We start from the raw sequence: 15,818 nt of genomic DNA, 5'->3' as shown, positions 1-15,818 counted from the left end.
TTTTACTTATTTATTTAAATTGTTTCTTTGTGCAATTGTGAAAATGCATTTCCAGTGAAGTCACGCAAGTGCATTTCCAATCTGAATCTTTTTCTTTTATTCTAATTTTAATTAACTGGATTCAAGGTAACTGAGTTTATAAAAGCACTAAAAAACCCTGCATGAATACGAAGTTTCATTACAATAGAATGAATGTTTGTAGAGAGAATGGCCCACTTTTCTCATTTATAAAATGAGACAGACAACATTTATTGGCCAGTAGCTGCACTTTTTTATTTCACTATAAAAAGAAACATTCAATAGCCCTCAAATTAAGGCAAAAACATGCAACAAGACATTCTAGAAACACCTTTGGCATGAACTCTAATCATAGTATCTCAAATTTGGAAATACTTTCCAAATTTATTGGTCTAGAAAGTGTACTTTTACTAATCCTTAAACCAATGGAAATGCACAGCATCTGAACAGAATGAATAAGACACAGGTGGTCAGCCTAATTGAAGCCTCTACTCACCAGGCTAGAACAGATTTTCTACAGTCAGCAAAAGGAAGAAAAAAGAAAAAAAAAATGGAAGGAAAGGGGAAGAGAAATAAAAGTTCACGTTTAAAGTGACCAGCTATTCTGTTTCCCTTGCCAGGTATTATCTTTTTCCATTTATCTCATTCAGCTTACTATAACCCACTGTCATCTGACTTTCACATCAATAGAAGTCAGCAATGACTTCTACTGGCATCTACACTAACAGATTAGCAAAATACTTACATTCCAGGCAAGACAGAGTCACATTAAAAAAAAAAAATCATAACTTGTCTTAATTACAAAATGGCTGTAGGTTTTTAGTAAACAATAGAACAAATTAGCAGGAAAAAGCATGTAAAATCACAACATCCAGTTTATCCAATTCTGAAGCTTTTAAGAATAAATTAGATGCCACTGTATCCGAAGAGTTGGTGCTGCATCAAAGTAAACTTGAAACTTCAGCCCCACAATAACAATTAATGATTTACTCCTAAGTAATATTCACAGCTGCACTGGAAGCAGTGTGATTACAAAGACATCACAATATTCCAAAAAATATATATTTTTTTACTGAGTGCTATGTAAATATACACAGCAAGAGGAGTTTATTTTTCAAAAAGAAGGCAATCTAAGGTGTTGCTTGCAATTTTCCAGTTCATGGAAACTGAGTAATCTTGCCTTTAGTTATGTAGAAATAAGACATTACACAACTTGTCCTGTCTTCTTAGATCATGAAGACTTTCATAGTGACTTTTATCTTTTCAGTTATACAAGAAGTAAAAATATTGTGCACCAATAACAGCAATCCCATTGCTTTAATCTACTGATAATATATTGCATTCTGATGGCTAGTTTCTAAATCGATAAGTAATTGTAATAAAAGCCCCAAATTTTTATCCTTATCAAAAACCTCTCCCATCTTGTTTTGTCTAATTGACACTTAGAAGAGAAAACAATAGATACTCAACTTCATATAACATCACATAACAGTAGATAATGACATACTAAACGTAAACAATACTGGTCTACAAAAAGCCACTAGTCTTAATCTATGACAATTCTGTCAAATCCATATAGATAGTTATATTTTTAAAAGATTAACTTCACACATATACACAAGAAAACATACCATCAGGCCATAAATCTCAGAGGAGCTTCGGACTTTAGGAAGTATTTCCATAGGAATATCAAAGAACCTGAACGTAATACAAAACAATTTATATATATCATCAGAGCTAAATCAGAAAGCATTTTGCATTTATTTTCTTACATAAGTTTAAGCAGTGGAGAAAAAATATAAAAGAAGCCTTGATTTCTAGAGTTTAATCCATCACTGTGTTTTTCCACTTGTTACAGTGACACTGAATTACAGAGTAAAACAGCATATATTTGAATATTTTGAAGACATATCCAAGTCCTTCATGTGGGAAGTCATTCCTCTTCTCAAAACATCTTTATAATACTGTTATTAATAAATGTAATTATAATTTTAAACAGAGACACTATCATTGTAACTGCCTTAAAAATCTGATTAAGAAATAAAGAAACTATTAAATGTCATTGCTTCATGAACTGGTCTTCCACCTTCCAGAAAAAAAATCAAGGCTCTCATTGTTTTAATTAATCTAGACAATTGTAATTTGGACATCTGCAGAATGTTAACAGTAAATACAACAGTAATTGCTGATCTTAGTCTAGATATTAAATTAGTTTCTTTACACATCACTTACAGAATCTATTTAAATAACACTATTACTGAAAAACTGAGCTTACTGGCAGAGCTCAGGATCCCAGTCCAAGGAATGAATGTTGAACAACATTGTCCTACTGGCATTGGTTACATCTGTACAGTGAACGCCTCCATTCTTTCCACCTGTCAAACACTAAACAAAAAATATCAACAGTTCTCACCAAGAAAAAGGTACAGGTTTACTGTAACAAATTACAAAATAACTATTCTACATTCACAAAGCTTTCAGTGTGGGACTGGGAACTCCAATATTTCTGCAACAACAAAAGAGGCAGAGCTGAGGTAGCAGAAAAAAGCCATGAGAGAGGTAATAAGGGTACAGCAGTACCTCCTGGATTCTTATATTGCAAAGGTGGCTAATACGTTTCTGAAATCTGAAATTTTTCCAAAAGCATAAGCAAAAGTTTACAGCAATGTATAAATGGTAAACTACACATAGGCATCTACAAAAAATGCAGCAATACAGGGACAGTAAAAGTTCATCTTGTAAGGAACTTCTTCAGTGGCTTGTATTGACATCACTGTGTGATCAGTCTGCATCATGTGTCACAGTACTTTGCACAGACATTCACGCGATGTGGTAATTAATTTTAAAAAGTGACAATAAACTCACAAATACATACCCATATAAGCCATGAGTCAATAGTCCCAAATAGAGCTCTTCCATCATCAACTGCTTGCTGAATCTCTTTCACATTATCCAAAAGCCATCGAAGTTTCACTGCACTAAAATAAGTGCTAAGTGGAAGACCAGTTCTAGACTGTAAAATTAAAAAAAAAAAACAAACCTTTAATCATAGAATCACAGAATCATCTTAGTTGGAAAAAACTTTTAAGAGCACTGAGTCCAACTGTTAACCTAACACTGCCAAGTCAGCCACCAAACCATACCCCCAAGAATCTCATCTACATGTCTTTTAAACACCTCCAGGCATGGTGACTCCACCACTTCCTTGGGCAGCCTGTTCCAATGCCTGACAACCCTTTCCATTAATAATTTTTCTTAATATCCACTCTTAAATCTTCCCTGGTCCAACTTGAGACCACACAAGTATCTTTTCCATGAATACTGTAGTTATATGTAAAACTGTGATAATAAGATAAAAACCAAAGACACAAAGCTCAGAGAAATGACACAAGCTTGTTCTTTAAATAAGTATTAAAGATACAATACACAAGTCTCAAAATATCAAAATCAAATGAACAGTGCACTGATGGACAAAGATCAAAGCTGATCTACATGCTGTTCAAAGACCATTTATGCCAAAATAGTTGTTTGCAGAAGTCCTGTCTTATCTAGGCTATGACTAGACAGCAAGTAATGCCAACAAAAATGAGTTGCAGGACCCAGGAAAGATCAAATTTATATTCTATTAGAAATTAAAAATCAAATAAGTTTATATGCTTTGTGACATCCATTTCCTGGCTACAGGAAAATACACAATATACAAAATACACCATATTTATACAATCAACCAAGGAAAACACAAATCAAAGAATTATGACACCTTTTTGCAAGCATTTTGTTCCAAGTTGTATATAGATGCAAACATATAAAAAAAGAATTAATTTGCTCTTCATAAAATATCTTCCCAGTTCTCAGGTTGGTTGCAATTAATTTCAATATTAAGGCATAAAATAAGAAAGGATAATAAATTTCACATCAATAAATTATTTTCTAAGTGTTTTTTTCTACTTTCTAATTTTTGTGTGTGATGCTTACTTATCATTGGACAGGTAGCACATGACTAAGTCTTACTACTCATTACTCATTTAACTTCTCTAGTGAGATAGGTAAGGAATGTTAACCACTTATTTTGAGGAAAATAAATATTTTCCAGTCTCAGATCTGTAGTATAGTATTATGCACATTTTTTATTATTTGACAAGCTAAGAGGGACTAGAAGCTAGAACTGACTGACTTGGTTTTGGGGAATTCTAAGCATACACCTCCAAAACATTATATACTGTAGCGATAAGAGTTCAGCTACTATTTAAAAGTTCTGGAATATCTCTTACCGTAAAATATGCTTTGTTTTTTCCTGGAATTCTTTTAAGAAGCCGTTCAACTGTTGACTGGGTTCTCAGGTCAAGCCATACTAAAAGCACAAAAAAAATTAACTGATCACCTGATTTAATACACAAAAAGTGACATGTACAAGCTGCTTCTACAAAACTAGAGTTCTTTCCAGTAAACCCCTGCCTTTATTTTTAGCTTTTCATGTAGTTGAAAGAATATTGTATTACCATTGTATTTTTAATGTAGTGTTGAAAAAATTAAAAATGTTTAGATAAACTCATTTGATTTAGAAGAACAAATGATTTGAGAAATCAAACAGAATTTTCCACATAATAGGATATCTACTCTTCTCTACCAGAGCATATGCAAATGATTAATGCTACCTTGTTTACAGCAGATGACTGTCATTAAACTAGGAAGCTAAAACAAATAGCAGGTTGATTATTTACTGTTTCTATGAAAACTTTGGACTAAAGTGCTATGTCAGAGTTATGAAAGTACAGCTGGACTTGAGATAAAGCTGTAAACAACATCTGTTTGAATACAGAGAAGTCCTGGCTTTTCAGTGATACTATGTTAAACTAAATCTGGTACTTGACATGGCCTAAAAGAGCAAATCTAAACAATTATCATTTCTCAGCTGATATAATCTGAAAAGCCAAGGTAAGTTAAAAATAAAAGCCCAAATCAATAAGTAGTCATTAAACTTATTTAACACATTTTTCCTTTAAATTAAATCAAGAGCACCCAGAAAATTCAGTAAGCTACTTCATTTAAAAGGAAGCAATTGTCATTCAGAGGAACCTTGACAGGCTTGAGAGGTGGGCCTGTGCGAACCACATGAAGTTTAACAAGGCCAAGGGCAGGTCCTGCACATGGGGAAGCACAATCCCAAGCAAAAATACAGGCTGGGCAGAGAATGGATGGAGAGCAGCCCTGAGGAGAAGGACTTGGGGGTGTTGATGTGAAGCTCAATGTGAGCCAGCAATGTGCACTTGCAGCCCAGAAAGCCAACTGTACTCTGGGCTGCATCAAAAGAAGCGTGCCCAGCAGCTTGAGGGAGATGATTCTCCCTCTCTACTCCATTCTTGTGAGACCCCACCTGAAATACTGTGTCCAGCTCCAGGGTCCTCAGTACATTAAAGACATGGACAGGTTGGAGAGGGTCCAGAGAAGGCCACAAAAATTATCAGAGGGATGGAACACCTCTCCTGTGAGGTCAGCCTGAGAGAGTTGGGGTTGTTCGGCATGGAGAACAGTAGGCTCTGAGAACACCTTATAGCGGCCTCCCAGTACCTAAAAGGGCTTATAAGAAAGCTGGAGAGGGACTTTTTACAAGGGCATGTAGTAGCAGGGCAAGGGGTAATGGCTTTGAACTGAAAGAGGGTAGATTTGTATTAGATATAAGGAAGAAATTCTTTACTGTGAGAGTGGTGAGGCACTGGAACAGGCTGCCCAGAGGAACTGTGGATGCCCGTTCCCTGAAAGTGTTCAAGGTTAGGTTGGATGGGGTTTTGAGCAACCTGGTCTAGCAGAAGATGTCCCTGCTCGTGGCAGGGGAGGTGGGAGCTAGATGGGTCTTTAAGGTCCCTTCCAATCCAAAGCATTCTATGATTCTATAAGTCAGAGCTTCGTTACATGCCAGGGATGTACAAAACCCCTCAGGAACATTGGGGTTTTTTGTTCCAAGCCCACAAAGCAATATATTAAGTAAAAATTTTAATGGAATAGGCTTTTTAAAAATTGCTCTGATGTACACAAACACACAACTTAGGACACAGATACCAGAAAATCAAACAAGTTAGTAGGCTAGGCCACAATGAGATCTGCACAGGATACTAGGAAAGCATTTTTCTACAACACTCTCATTTTATGATATTACATAGTCAGAAAATATAGTAGTTACCAATAGCATTAGAAAGAGGTTCTCCAGTTGTCTTGTCCCAAACCACTGTTGTTTCTCTCTGATTGCTGACTCCAATGGCTTAAGAACAAAATAGAAAGAAGTATCCTTTTCAGAAGGTTTATTTTACCCAAAATGGGGGTGAAGGAGGGTGGGGAAAGGTGGAGTGGAAAACAGGTAAGGAGAAGAGGAAAGTAAATGGGAAATAAAAAGCTTCCAACTTTTCCATGTTATGATCTAGAAATGGTACTTCTAAAAACTCGTCATTCAACTTTTGCTGTTTAATCTATGCACTCTAAATCTTTTTTTTTTTCTTTTTTCACAAGTGGAGCCAGCAACAACACTGACAGGGAAACTATCTGTTCCTGTTAAGTCGTAATTTAAATTTCAGAATTTTTTAATTTGTCATTCACGTCTGTGATTTTGCAAGATTAGGTTAAGTCTACTTTGTAGATTTTGTATTGCTAATATACACAACAGACTTACTTTCTCATTATTCCTCCCAAACAAACTGCTCTCAATTCCAGTTTAACATCTTCTTTGAGGCCAGCACATGCTGTCACCGTTCTTTTTATTGACTTAAAAACTAGGGAATCTGTCCTGTTCAACGATGAGTATGTTAAAGCCCTTGGTTACCCTTAGGTACCAGGAATACCTTTTATGTTAGTGATGTCTATGTTCAGTTGTTGCAGTTTCTCACAGGTCCTTTCAACACATTCATGGACAGACTTTAATATTTCCTTTGGATCTTGTTCTACCCATCTTTAATAAAAAGTAAACACAAGTTAATAAAAAGACAAAAAATTACATTTAGGGGAAAAAAAGAAATTCTAGTCTGAAAAAACAGCTGAGCATTTTGTCACAATCATAACTACAAACTATGTTTTACATATACAGAAAAAGTGTAATGAATTTCAAATCTTTTTTAAACAGTAAGCTGTATTTTCATAAGAAAACTATGTGCAGAAAACAAAGACATTTGTTTTGGTTTATTCTATACAGAGGGCTTTGGCAGCAAAATAGTAGGTCAGTTAAGAAGAAACAAACAAAAAAACAATGCCTAAGAGAACAAACCAACCAATTTCTATGGACTAAGCTGAAGACTATGATTAAATTGTAATAATGACTAGTTTTACCACTTTAAAGCAAACTTACAGTCTTGTTTAAACTTTAGTTTCAATCTTTAATGTTTAAACTTTAGATATGTTAATGAGTAGTCAAACACAAAATATTTTTAGTTTACGTAACTCAGAGCACACACCAGACACCCATGTGTCTTTTTTAATGACATTTTCCCTACTACACAATATTTTATAGCAGATACTATGTTCTTAATAATTATTAATCAACTTCAGTTGTGATCATTCACAGATTTAAAAATCATAAGCTCTACAAAATTGTACACAAACAAAAAAACCAGAGATAATTCATACCCTTCTTTGGGGAACTTCTGCTCTATCTCAACTTGATGGTGACTCAAGAGCTCTGCTGTTTTTGCATTAAAAACCTGAAAATAAATTACACAACAGAATTTTCTATAAACACAGAAGTTTAAACAACAATTAACTAACATTTATTCTTCTGAACAAATACAGTGCAGTGATAATTGATAGTCAGAATCTGTCATCAACCCAAATATCCATTTAACCCGGGTTCATATATATGGATTTTTGTAATTAAGGTGAGCAAAGAATATTTTGGTGAGCTTTGCTGTCAATTAAAACTGCTTTTTTTTTCCTTGATGGATTGGGAAATAACTACATTTTTTCTTATGGAGGTTGTGGAAATTAAATTAATGATGCATTTTAGAACATACCTCTCAGTAAAATACTCACTGCTAGTCATAATAACATCTATTTAGTTCTTGCTCTGCTACTCTAATGACAGAGCTATGCCTTTTCTTGGGTTAGCTCAGTTAGCTCACTTTTAGGAAGAGTGATTTTAAGAGAGACAATCACACATCGCCTAGAAATCACAGAAGGGACCAAACTATGAAGAAGGAAAAAGCACCTAGGCAGAAATAAACTACAAATACAGAGCTCGTGAACAATCTGATAAAAACAGTAACACAATACATTTTAAAAAGATAAGAAAATGCAGAAAAGTGACTTGGATTTGGATATACTACAATAAAAAACAGCAGAGTAGAAAATTCAGAGGATTTTAGGAATGGTTGTTCTTAAGGGATCACAAGTTAGAGGCTCCGGCTTGCAGTAGAAGCTCTGCTAGAATACACAGTGATCTTCCTTTGCTTGTTTCCAAAAGTAATCTACTGTGACCAAGGTATGACAACACCCAGTAAAACATCCAACTTAATTGTACAATGAGTAAGTCAGCATAACTGACTGGGCAATGATGACATTCCTGTGAAAACATCTTTCTCACAAGTATCATGCAGAATCTTCTGCTTGAAGAATGTTCAGGGACCTAGAAATTAAAATCTAGCAGCAGAGAGATGAACTGCAGAACATGCCAGTAGGACACCATCCTATCTTTCTATGGCAAGCAGAGGAGTGTCAGACTGAGAAATCACTCTCGTGCCAAGGGCACAAAATTCAGTTATACCCATCCACAATACAACTGAATCTTTTCTAGACTTTCATGGTAATGCTCTCTTCTCATTCCACACATTTTAGGAATTTCTCTTAAAAGCTTTTAATCCATAAACTCTTGATTTCATTTAGATAGTACAGTTTACTCTGAAACTATTAGAACAAATCTGACGAAGAGCAGATGAAGTTCTGATTCTCTAGTTTCCTTGAAACCTTAAAGTGTATCTTTAGAGTGAAACTTTGAAGTTTAGAAACATTCTAGTTATATATTAGAATCATAGAATAATTCAGGCTGAAAAGGACCTTGAGAAATCTTTAGTACAACCTCCTGCTCAAGGCAGGGTCAGCTATGAGATCAGACCAGGTTGTTCAAGGATTTTTTCTAGACAGGTCTTGAAAACCGTCAAGGATGGAAACAGCACAACATCTCTGGAAAACATGAAAAGCTAATTTTTCACCTCCTCTCCCCACAAAAGAAGTCTTTAGAAGGTATATGTTCATCCTTCTCTGTTATTAGTTGCAAAGATCACACAGAAAATGCATCACTGTATTCTTTTTACCATGTTTACTTATCAGTGTGTGTTTCATCTACCAGCTCAGGCTTGACATGATGCTATCTTAATAAAAGGGTAAGCTTTGTCAGTACTGCATGCTTGGAAGGAACTATTATGATGGGATAAGGGTCTTAAAGCACTATGCAACATAGTTGCAGAGATTAAGTTTTGCATGTATGCAGCAAGATTTTTTGTACTTGAAATTGCCTTTCTGCCAAAAGCATAGTAACATTTACGAAGTTTTTATAAGACGGAAATATAGAAGGCATTTTATTCAACATGTACGTATCTGACCTACTAACAATATTAAATATCACTCAATAATCATTCACCATTACTCATTCAGTATTCCTTGAAACAGAAGGGAATGCATAAGGATTCCTACTGTTTTCTGGAAGTAAATATAGATTTAATTAGACAAGGTCATTCATTGAACCTGGCATGTGTGACCTGCAGATAATAAAAGGATGAAGCTCTAGCGCAGCAAGGCTTTTTGCCTCCTTCTAAGAACCTGTTCTAACAGCAATAAATTCTCAAGAAGCAATAACACTACAAATGCATAGATTTTTCATGCCCATAGAGAAGAACTAGGCAAACATGCTCTCCTAATCTATCACAAGAAAAACTGCAAGCTTCTGACACCCTCAACAAAAGCAGAAGACACTCCCTGTACCTCAGGGCAAGGGATTAAAAGTTTCACTGAGGACAATACCATGTTATATAGTGCTAAACAGAAGTCTGATATACAAAAGGATGCCAAACATAAATGACTCATTACATTTACACTCAGAAGATGACAAAGTAGGGAATAAACAGAAGAAATGGGACCGCCTCTCATTCCTTGTGCCTTCCTCCCCCCTCCAAAAAAAACAACTGTTGCCAAAAAAAAAAATCCCCAAACTATCCTTGCTTCTTTCTGACAGTGCTGAGAGAAAGAGATGACAATAAGTAATTCAGATAAGGTCAATATATTCCTGTTGAAACATGTGTGAAGTGTATTTTTGTCACTGCTCTCCTTCCTTTCATATTCATTAAGAACTGATTCCAGTTTATGATACTGATCTCTCACTTTTGGGGGGATCTCTCACTTTTTGGGGAGAAAGTCAAAGTCAGTTTTGCCCTAATTGTAGCAGCAGTAATCACAAAAGAATTGTCTAGGCTATTAGGACATGTAGAGCTCTCATAAACAGAGATGATTTGATGAAAGCCACCAGATATGTATCGAATTCTCTGATGAGAGATTAAAGAAAAGGAACAAGTAACACCTTCCTTCCACTCCCAACAAATTATCATACGAAGAACAAGAGCTTGAGCCTTGAATCTCAGGGTGAAGGAGAATGAAGACCTACATAGCTACACTGCATGTAAGCAAGTAGACAAGCACAAGAGCTGATCACTTAATTCAAGCTCTTTATAGGGTCTCTAATAGAATACATGACATCATATGAAGCAGTGCAAACAAGTAATAGTCATAGAATCATAGTATACCAGGTTGGAAGGGACCTAAAGGATCATCTGGTCCAACCTTTGTTGGCAAAAGCACAGTCTAGACAAGCTGACCAGCACCCTGTGCAGCTGAATCTTAAAGGTTGCGTGGTATTACACTGAGATTCAGATCAATCAGTTCTAATAGTTTTCAAAGAATGAAAAGAAATATCAGACAACTAGACCCATGAGGCTCATGGAAGCGCACAGCTGAAAAGACAATAGTGAAAACAGATTTTAGAAGTAACTTTTCATAACTTTCAAGCTTTGCCATGTAACTCTGCCTACAGAAACGCTACTTCTGTTAGCCCATGCTGTATCTTCACGACTTTCTGTTAAGCTGGAACAGCTATGGCTTTGCAGGCAAACAAGCTCAGAGCTGGAGTTCTGAACTTGCATTGAAATCAGCCCAACTAGGGGAAGGATGACAAACAATAATTTCACCTTTAGCTTTTAACTAGGATTAGCAGCAGGTAGTCAGAATGTATGAATAATCATGGTTTAACAAACCTCTTAGAAATTATCTTGCTTGGAAGGCTCCTGATGAACAGACCTTGCTCCTCTCTCAAGGAGGTGCTTATGATTATGGGAATACAAAGCAAAATACAATGTATTTTAAACTATAAAAGCTAAGAGTTAGGGAAAAATTGAAGTATTTGCAATATTTTTAACCCTTCATGTTAGCTATACTATCGAGTTTTGCTTTTTCCCAAGAGGTCATGTTACTTCAGTAGAAGGGTGAAATGGATTTCACTCTGAAGGGCAAGCTCAATGGATTCTAAGTTTTTCCTTATCTAAAACCAGTTTCTGTTTACTGAAAAAAAAATGCTTACAGTGTTATAAAGCTTTATTTAAATATTTCTTCTGGAAATGAAGTAACAGAAGAAAGAAATATTTCACTGAAGTCAAAAAAAAGTTGTCTGTGGCTAAATGACAAACCTAGAACTTGAAGTACTGTATACATACTTCACTGTTTGTGGACTTCACTGAGTATTTAGAGTCTTGCTGTTCCTGGATAAAATGCCAGAAAGACTTCATGCAGCAAATACCCTTCAAGAGATCAGGCAGTTGTTCAGATGGCCATTAGCACCTGATCTCAAGATTTAGCAATAGAGTGGATATTTATTACAGTGGACTTTTATTACATCATTCTTGAATAAAATCAAATGGAAAATGAGAGATGCAAGTATTTGACAGAAATATTTGGCAAAACATCTTGATCAAAATTTAGTCATCTGGGTACATTTGTTTAACCTACTCAATTTATTTTCCTACTTTATATCTTGAGGAAAATGAGCCTTAAGCAATTGCACTAGTACTCAAAGCACTGCACTCTCCCTGGTAACTCTGTTACCCAAGTTCAACCCAACCTAACAGAGAAGTTGACATCTCAAAAATAATTACAGCTAATTTTGCAAAAGCAAGTAGCTTAGCAAAACAAACAAAAAAACAAACCCAACAAAATCCAAATTAGGGTCCCCAGAGGGTAGAACTACAGCATAACCTAAAACTGTACTGTGAGAGGCAAGGATAAAGGATTGACAGTAACAGAAATGCACCCAAGTTCTGGTGTTTCTTGATCATCTATGCTCGTACAGCCTCATTCATGTAAGCAGGAGAATCTCTCAAAATTTGTGTCCATACACAGAATAATTAATTCTGGAAGGAATCTCTTGAGGTTGTCTACCACTGCTCAGGTAAGCTTAAATGTAAAGTCAGACCAGGTTGTTCAGGGCCTTTTTCAGGTGTTGAGTGTCTGCAAGGATGAAAATTCAAGAGACTTTCTGGGCCTCTGACTCAGAGTCCCTCATAGTGAGACATGTCTTCCTGACATCTATTTAGAACTTCACTTGCTGCAACTCATGTTCATGTCCTGTTGTCTTTTTCTACACGTCTGAGAAAAGGCTGATTCTGTGTTCTCTACAGACAGTGGTTAAATAGCTGAAGACAGCCCCTTAGACTTCCATGTGACCAAACAAATCCTGATCTCCCAACCTCTCCTTGCATGCCTTGTGCTGCAGACTCTCTCTTCCTCTGGAGGGACCAAGACCAGACACAATGTTCTTGATACTGCCTCCTAAGTGCCACACAGATGGCAATAATTACGTCCTTTGATCTGCAGTCTGCGCTTTTCTTAATGCGGTTAATCTTCACTGCAACAAGGACACACTGCCCACTTATATTCAGCTTGCTGTCCACAAGGAATGCAGGTCCTTTTTCACCAAGCTGCTTATTAGCCTTCTGTCCCAAGTGCTAAACTTCTTCGAATTTCATGAAGCTTCTGCCAGGCCCCTTCGCCAACTGGAATTCCAATGAACTGCTCTCCCTGGTCAGTCATCACCTGCATGCTTGAGAGGGTACTCCAACACATTCCCAAGGCTGTTGATGAAAATACTATGTATGGGGTATCAGCCCTCACTACTGACCGCTGTGGAACACCACATGTAAATTGGCCACCTGTAATTGTAAATTTAGACTCTGAACTGTTGACACTACTATTTGGCCCCAAAGACCAGCCCGGTTTTCACGCAGACACCTTTAACCTGGTAAAAATCATATGCCTTCCATCTTAAAAAAACTAGGTTACAGTTGCACTGTACTACTGAAGACATGTGCAAAGTAACCAACAATTAGCTTTTGACTGTTGACTTGGTGAAGATGAAAATTGTTGGAAAGAGAAAAAAGAAATTGGAAATCAGTGGGAAAGGTATGCAAAATAACACAATAAAAGACCAAGAGGTAATAAGAGAGTCAAGGAAACTAAAAGAACACATTCTATTTTGGCTTAAAATATTTCAAAGCAAAGTCTCTCTTCTAATTGTGGCAATCTCTTTGCAGCATAAATTGTCCAGATACATGTGTTATTATTTGAATGACTGATGCAACTTGCAGCAGAATCCTGCACACTTTGCCCTCTCCTTCCCACCTACCCCATGGTCTGATTTAATTCAGGGATTATGTATCTTTTTTGCTTAAATCCATATAACTTTATTAACATAACAGTTTGGTCACACTGACAAATTTAAGAAAATGCTGTATTTTGAAATGAATTGAGAGAAACTGAGATGGATAGAAGAAGAATTGAAAAGCAATAGACACAATACACTCTAAAAAAAAAAAGGAAAGAACTACGGCCTCTTATTTATTAGTGTGAGCATCTGAATCCTCCGACAGATGAAACATACCTCATGTAGACAGAAAAAAACCCTACTGTATAGAAGCCATTGGTGAATGCATCTAGTGTAAGAAACTCCTTGCTAGAGGAACTTGTAAAAATACTTGTAAAAAGAGCTTGAGTATAAACTTAAAGCTTGCAGTGTCTCTTTTAGTTCTACTAGTGTTATCCTTTTTGGCTACAAAAAACCTTAACTTGGTGTACACATATAGCAGATAGAGTTTATCTTCAGGTGTTACAGTGAACTTTTCCAAATTGTTTTCCAAAAAGGACTCCTGACTGGCATTCAAGAGAGCCCACTGGTGTCATTTGTCAGTCTGGAGTCTCTCCACCCCCAGATCTGTGTTTTGTCATTTGACAATCCCATGAAGGTCATGATACTAAGCAATAACGGTAACACAGGTCAAGAAGATATTCTGCTTCATGAAAGAACATTCAATATAGGGGAAGCATTAAAAATAAAATAAAATTAAATTTAAAAAAAGGGCATGCATCTTCCCAGTTCAAAGTTGTGCACATTTTGTATCTAGCTATTATCTCTATTCAGCTTCCACAGTGGGAATTAACACTGGGATCTAAGTCAAATTACCATGACTTACTGACTAGGTGACAGGACATTTGTAGAGATTTGCAAGCAGGAAGTTTATATAGTAAGTTTCATATACAATAACAACATTAGTTACTGTCTATTGCATAATCTGGAAATAACTAGAGCCTGAAACTAAAGGACTTGTATATATGATTACTATATTAATCATCCCATCCTTAAACTGTCTTTCTCCAGCACTTAGCCCCATCTTTCGTAAGGTGTACAAGTTCGGTTGCTTGAATACCCACAGTGCATGGGGTGCACTGACACTAAGGTTGTAGCCTCCAGAACCACAGCAGTCAGTTCAACAGGCCCACGTAGATTTCAGAGTGGAACAAAGCAGAGTCATTGCATTGTTTGCACACTAGCTAATCACAGCCACTGAACTCTCACGGATCTGCTTCTCCAGTGTCTGAGCATCTTGTCAATTTAATTTCATTCAGGTGGAGACGCCTGACAGCTTTAAAACACAGCCTGCTCGAAGCAGCAGGATTTTGCAGCCCCCTCAAGCAGCAGCCAGAAACGCTGGCCTCCGGCTTGCTCTGGGGCCGGGCGGGCACTGCTGGCACAGCGGCCCGGCCCGCTCCCCTCTGTTCTGTCAGACGAGCAGCGCTGCTCCTCCCCTATCGCGGCGGGAAGATGACAGGGGTCTGATCACGGGGCGACACCGCCGGCCTGCGGTTCCGCCACAGCCGTGTCCACTGGCGCCCGCTTCTCGCGGCGCGGCAGACCCGGCCCGCCGGGGGGCAGAGGGATGCCGGCTCGGGGCAAGAGACGGGAGCCGGGGCGGAGGCAGCAAGGCCCTGCGCGGCCCGCTCCCCTTGCCCTTCCCCAAGGGCACAGCAGAAGCCGGAGAGACCCCGCGAGGATGCGGGAGAGGAAAGGAGCCGCCGGTCCCCCGCACTCCTCAGCACCCGGAGCGGCCCCGAGCCCCACGGTGTGCTCACCAGGAAGCGAGTGGAGCTGGTGCCCTGATCGATGGAGCCCACCAGTGGCCCCAGCACCATCCGGTCCGACGCGGCCATGAGCCCCGCTCAGCCGCCCGTTGCGTCTCCTCAGCGACCCTCAGCGAGCGGTTAACCGCCGCGCCAACGCTGCCCCGGCAGCTCGCGGCCAGCGGCGCGTGGCTGCCGAGGTGAAGCCGGCGGAGGGGCGGGGCGGGGGGCGGGCGGGGCCGGGGGGCGCTGCCGCACGCGTAGTCAGCCCGCAGCCAACCAGAGCTCGGGGCGCGGCGGGGGCGGAGGGGCGGGGGCGGGGCCGGGAAGCGCAG

General features: G+C 38.2%; 1 protein-coding gene across 3 annotated transcripts in view; it reads right to left on the bottom strand.

The window, feature by feature from the left end:
- GK (glycerol kinase) overlaps nt 1–15,573 on the bottom strand; it is a gene marked incomplete at both ends in the record, with an annotated part of 33,258 nt that extends 17,685 nt beyond the window's left edge. The window contains 9 exons of one of the 3 annotated variants that reach the window (XM_080358927.1): nt 515–532; nt 1,650–1,716; nt 2,294–2,403; nt 2,894–3,031; nt 4,290–4,369; nt 6,197–6,274; nt 6,849–6,955; nt 7,627–7,700; nt 15,496–15,573. In XM_080358927.1, coding sequence (XP_080215053.1) covers nt 515–532; nt 1,650–1,716; nt 2,294–2,403; nt 2,894–3,031; nt 4,290–4,369; nt 6,197–6,274; nt 6,849–6,955; nt 7,627–7,700; nt 15,496–15,573 — 750 coding nt within the window. Of the gene's footprint in view, nt 1–514; nt 533–1,637; nt 1,717–2,293; nt 2,404–2,893; nt 3,032–4,289; nt 4,370–6,196; nt 6,275–6,848; nt 6,956–7,626; nt 7,701–15,495 lie in introns of all 3 variants that reach the window. The other 2 variants (XM_080358928.1, XM_080358929.1) reach the window with 2 other exon arrangements.
- Nucleotides 15,574–15,818: the final 245 nt, after the last annotated feature.

Source organism: Nesoenas mayeri (genome assembly GCF_963082525.1).
Source record: "Nesoenas mayeri genome assembly, chromosome: 1".
Taxonomy (NCBI): domain Eukaryota; kingdom Metazoa; phylum Chordata; class Aves; order Columbiformes; family Columbidae; genus Nesoenas; species Nesoenas mayeri.
The sequence above is the reverse complement of the archived record's forward strand: the minus strand, read 5'-3'. Positions and strand labels throughout refer to the sequence as shown.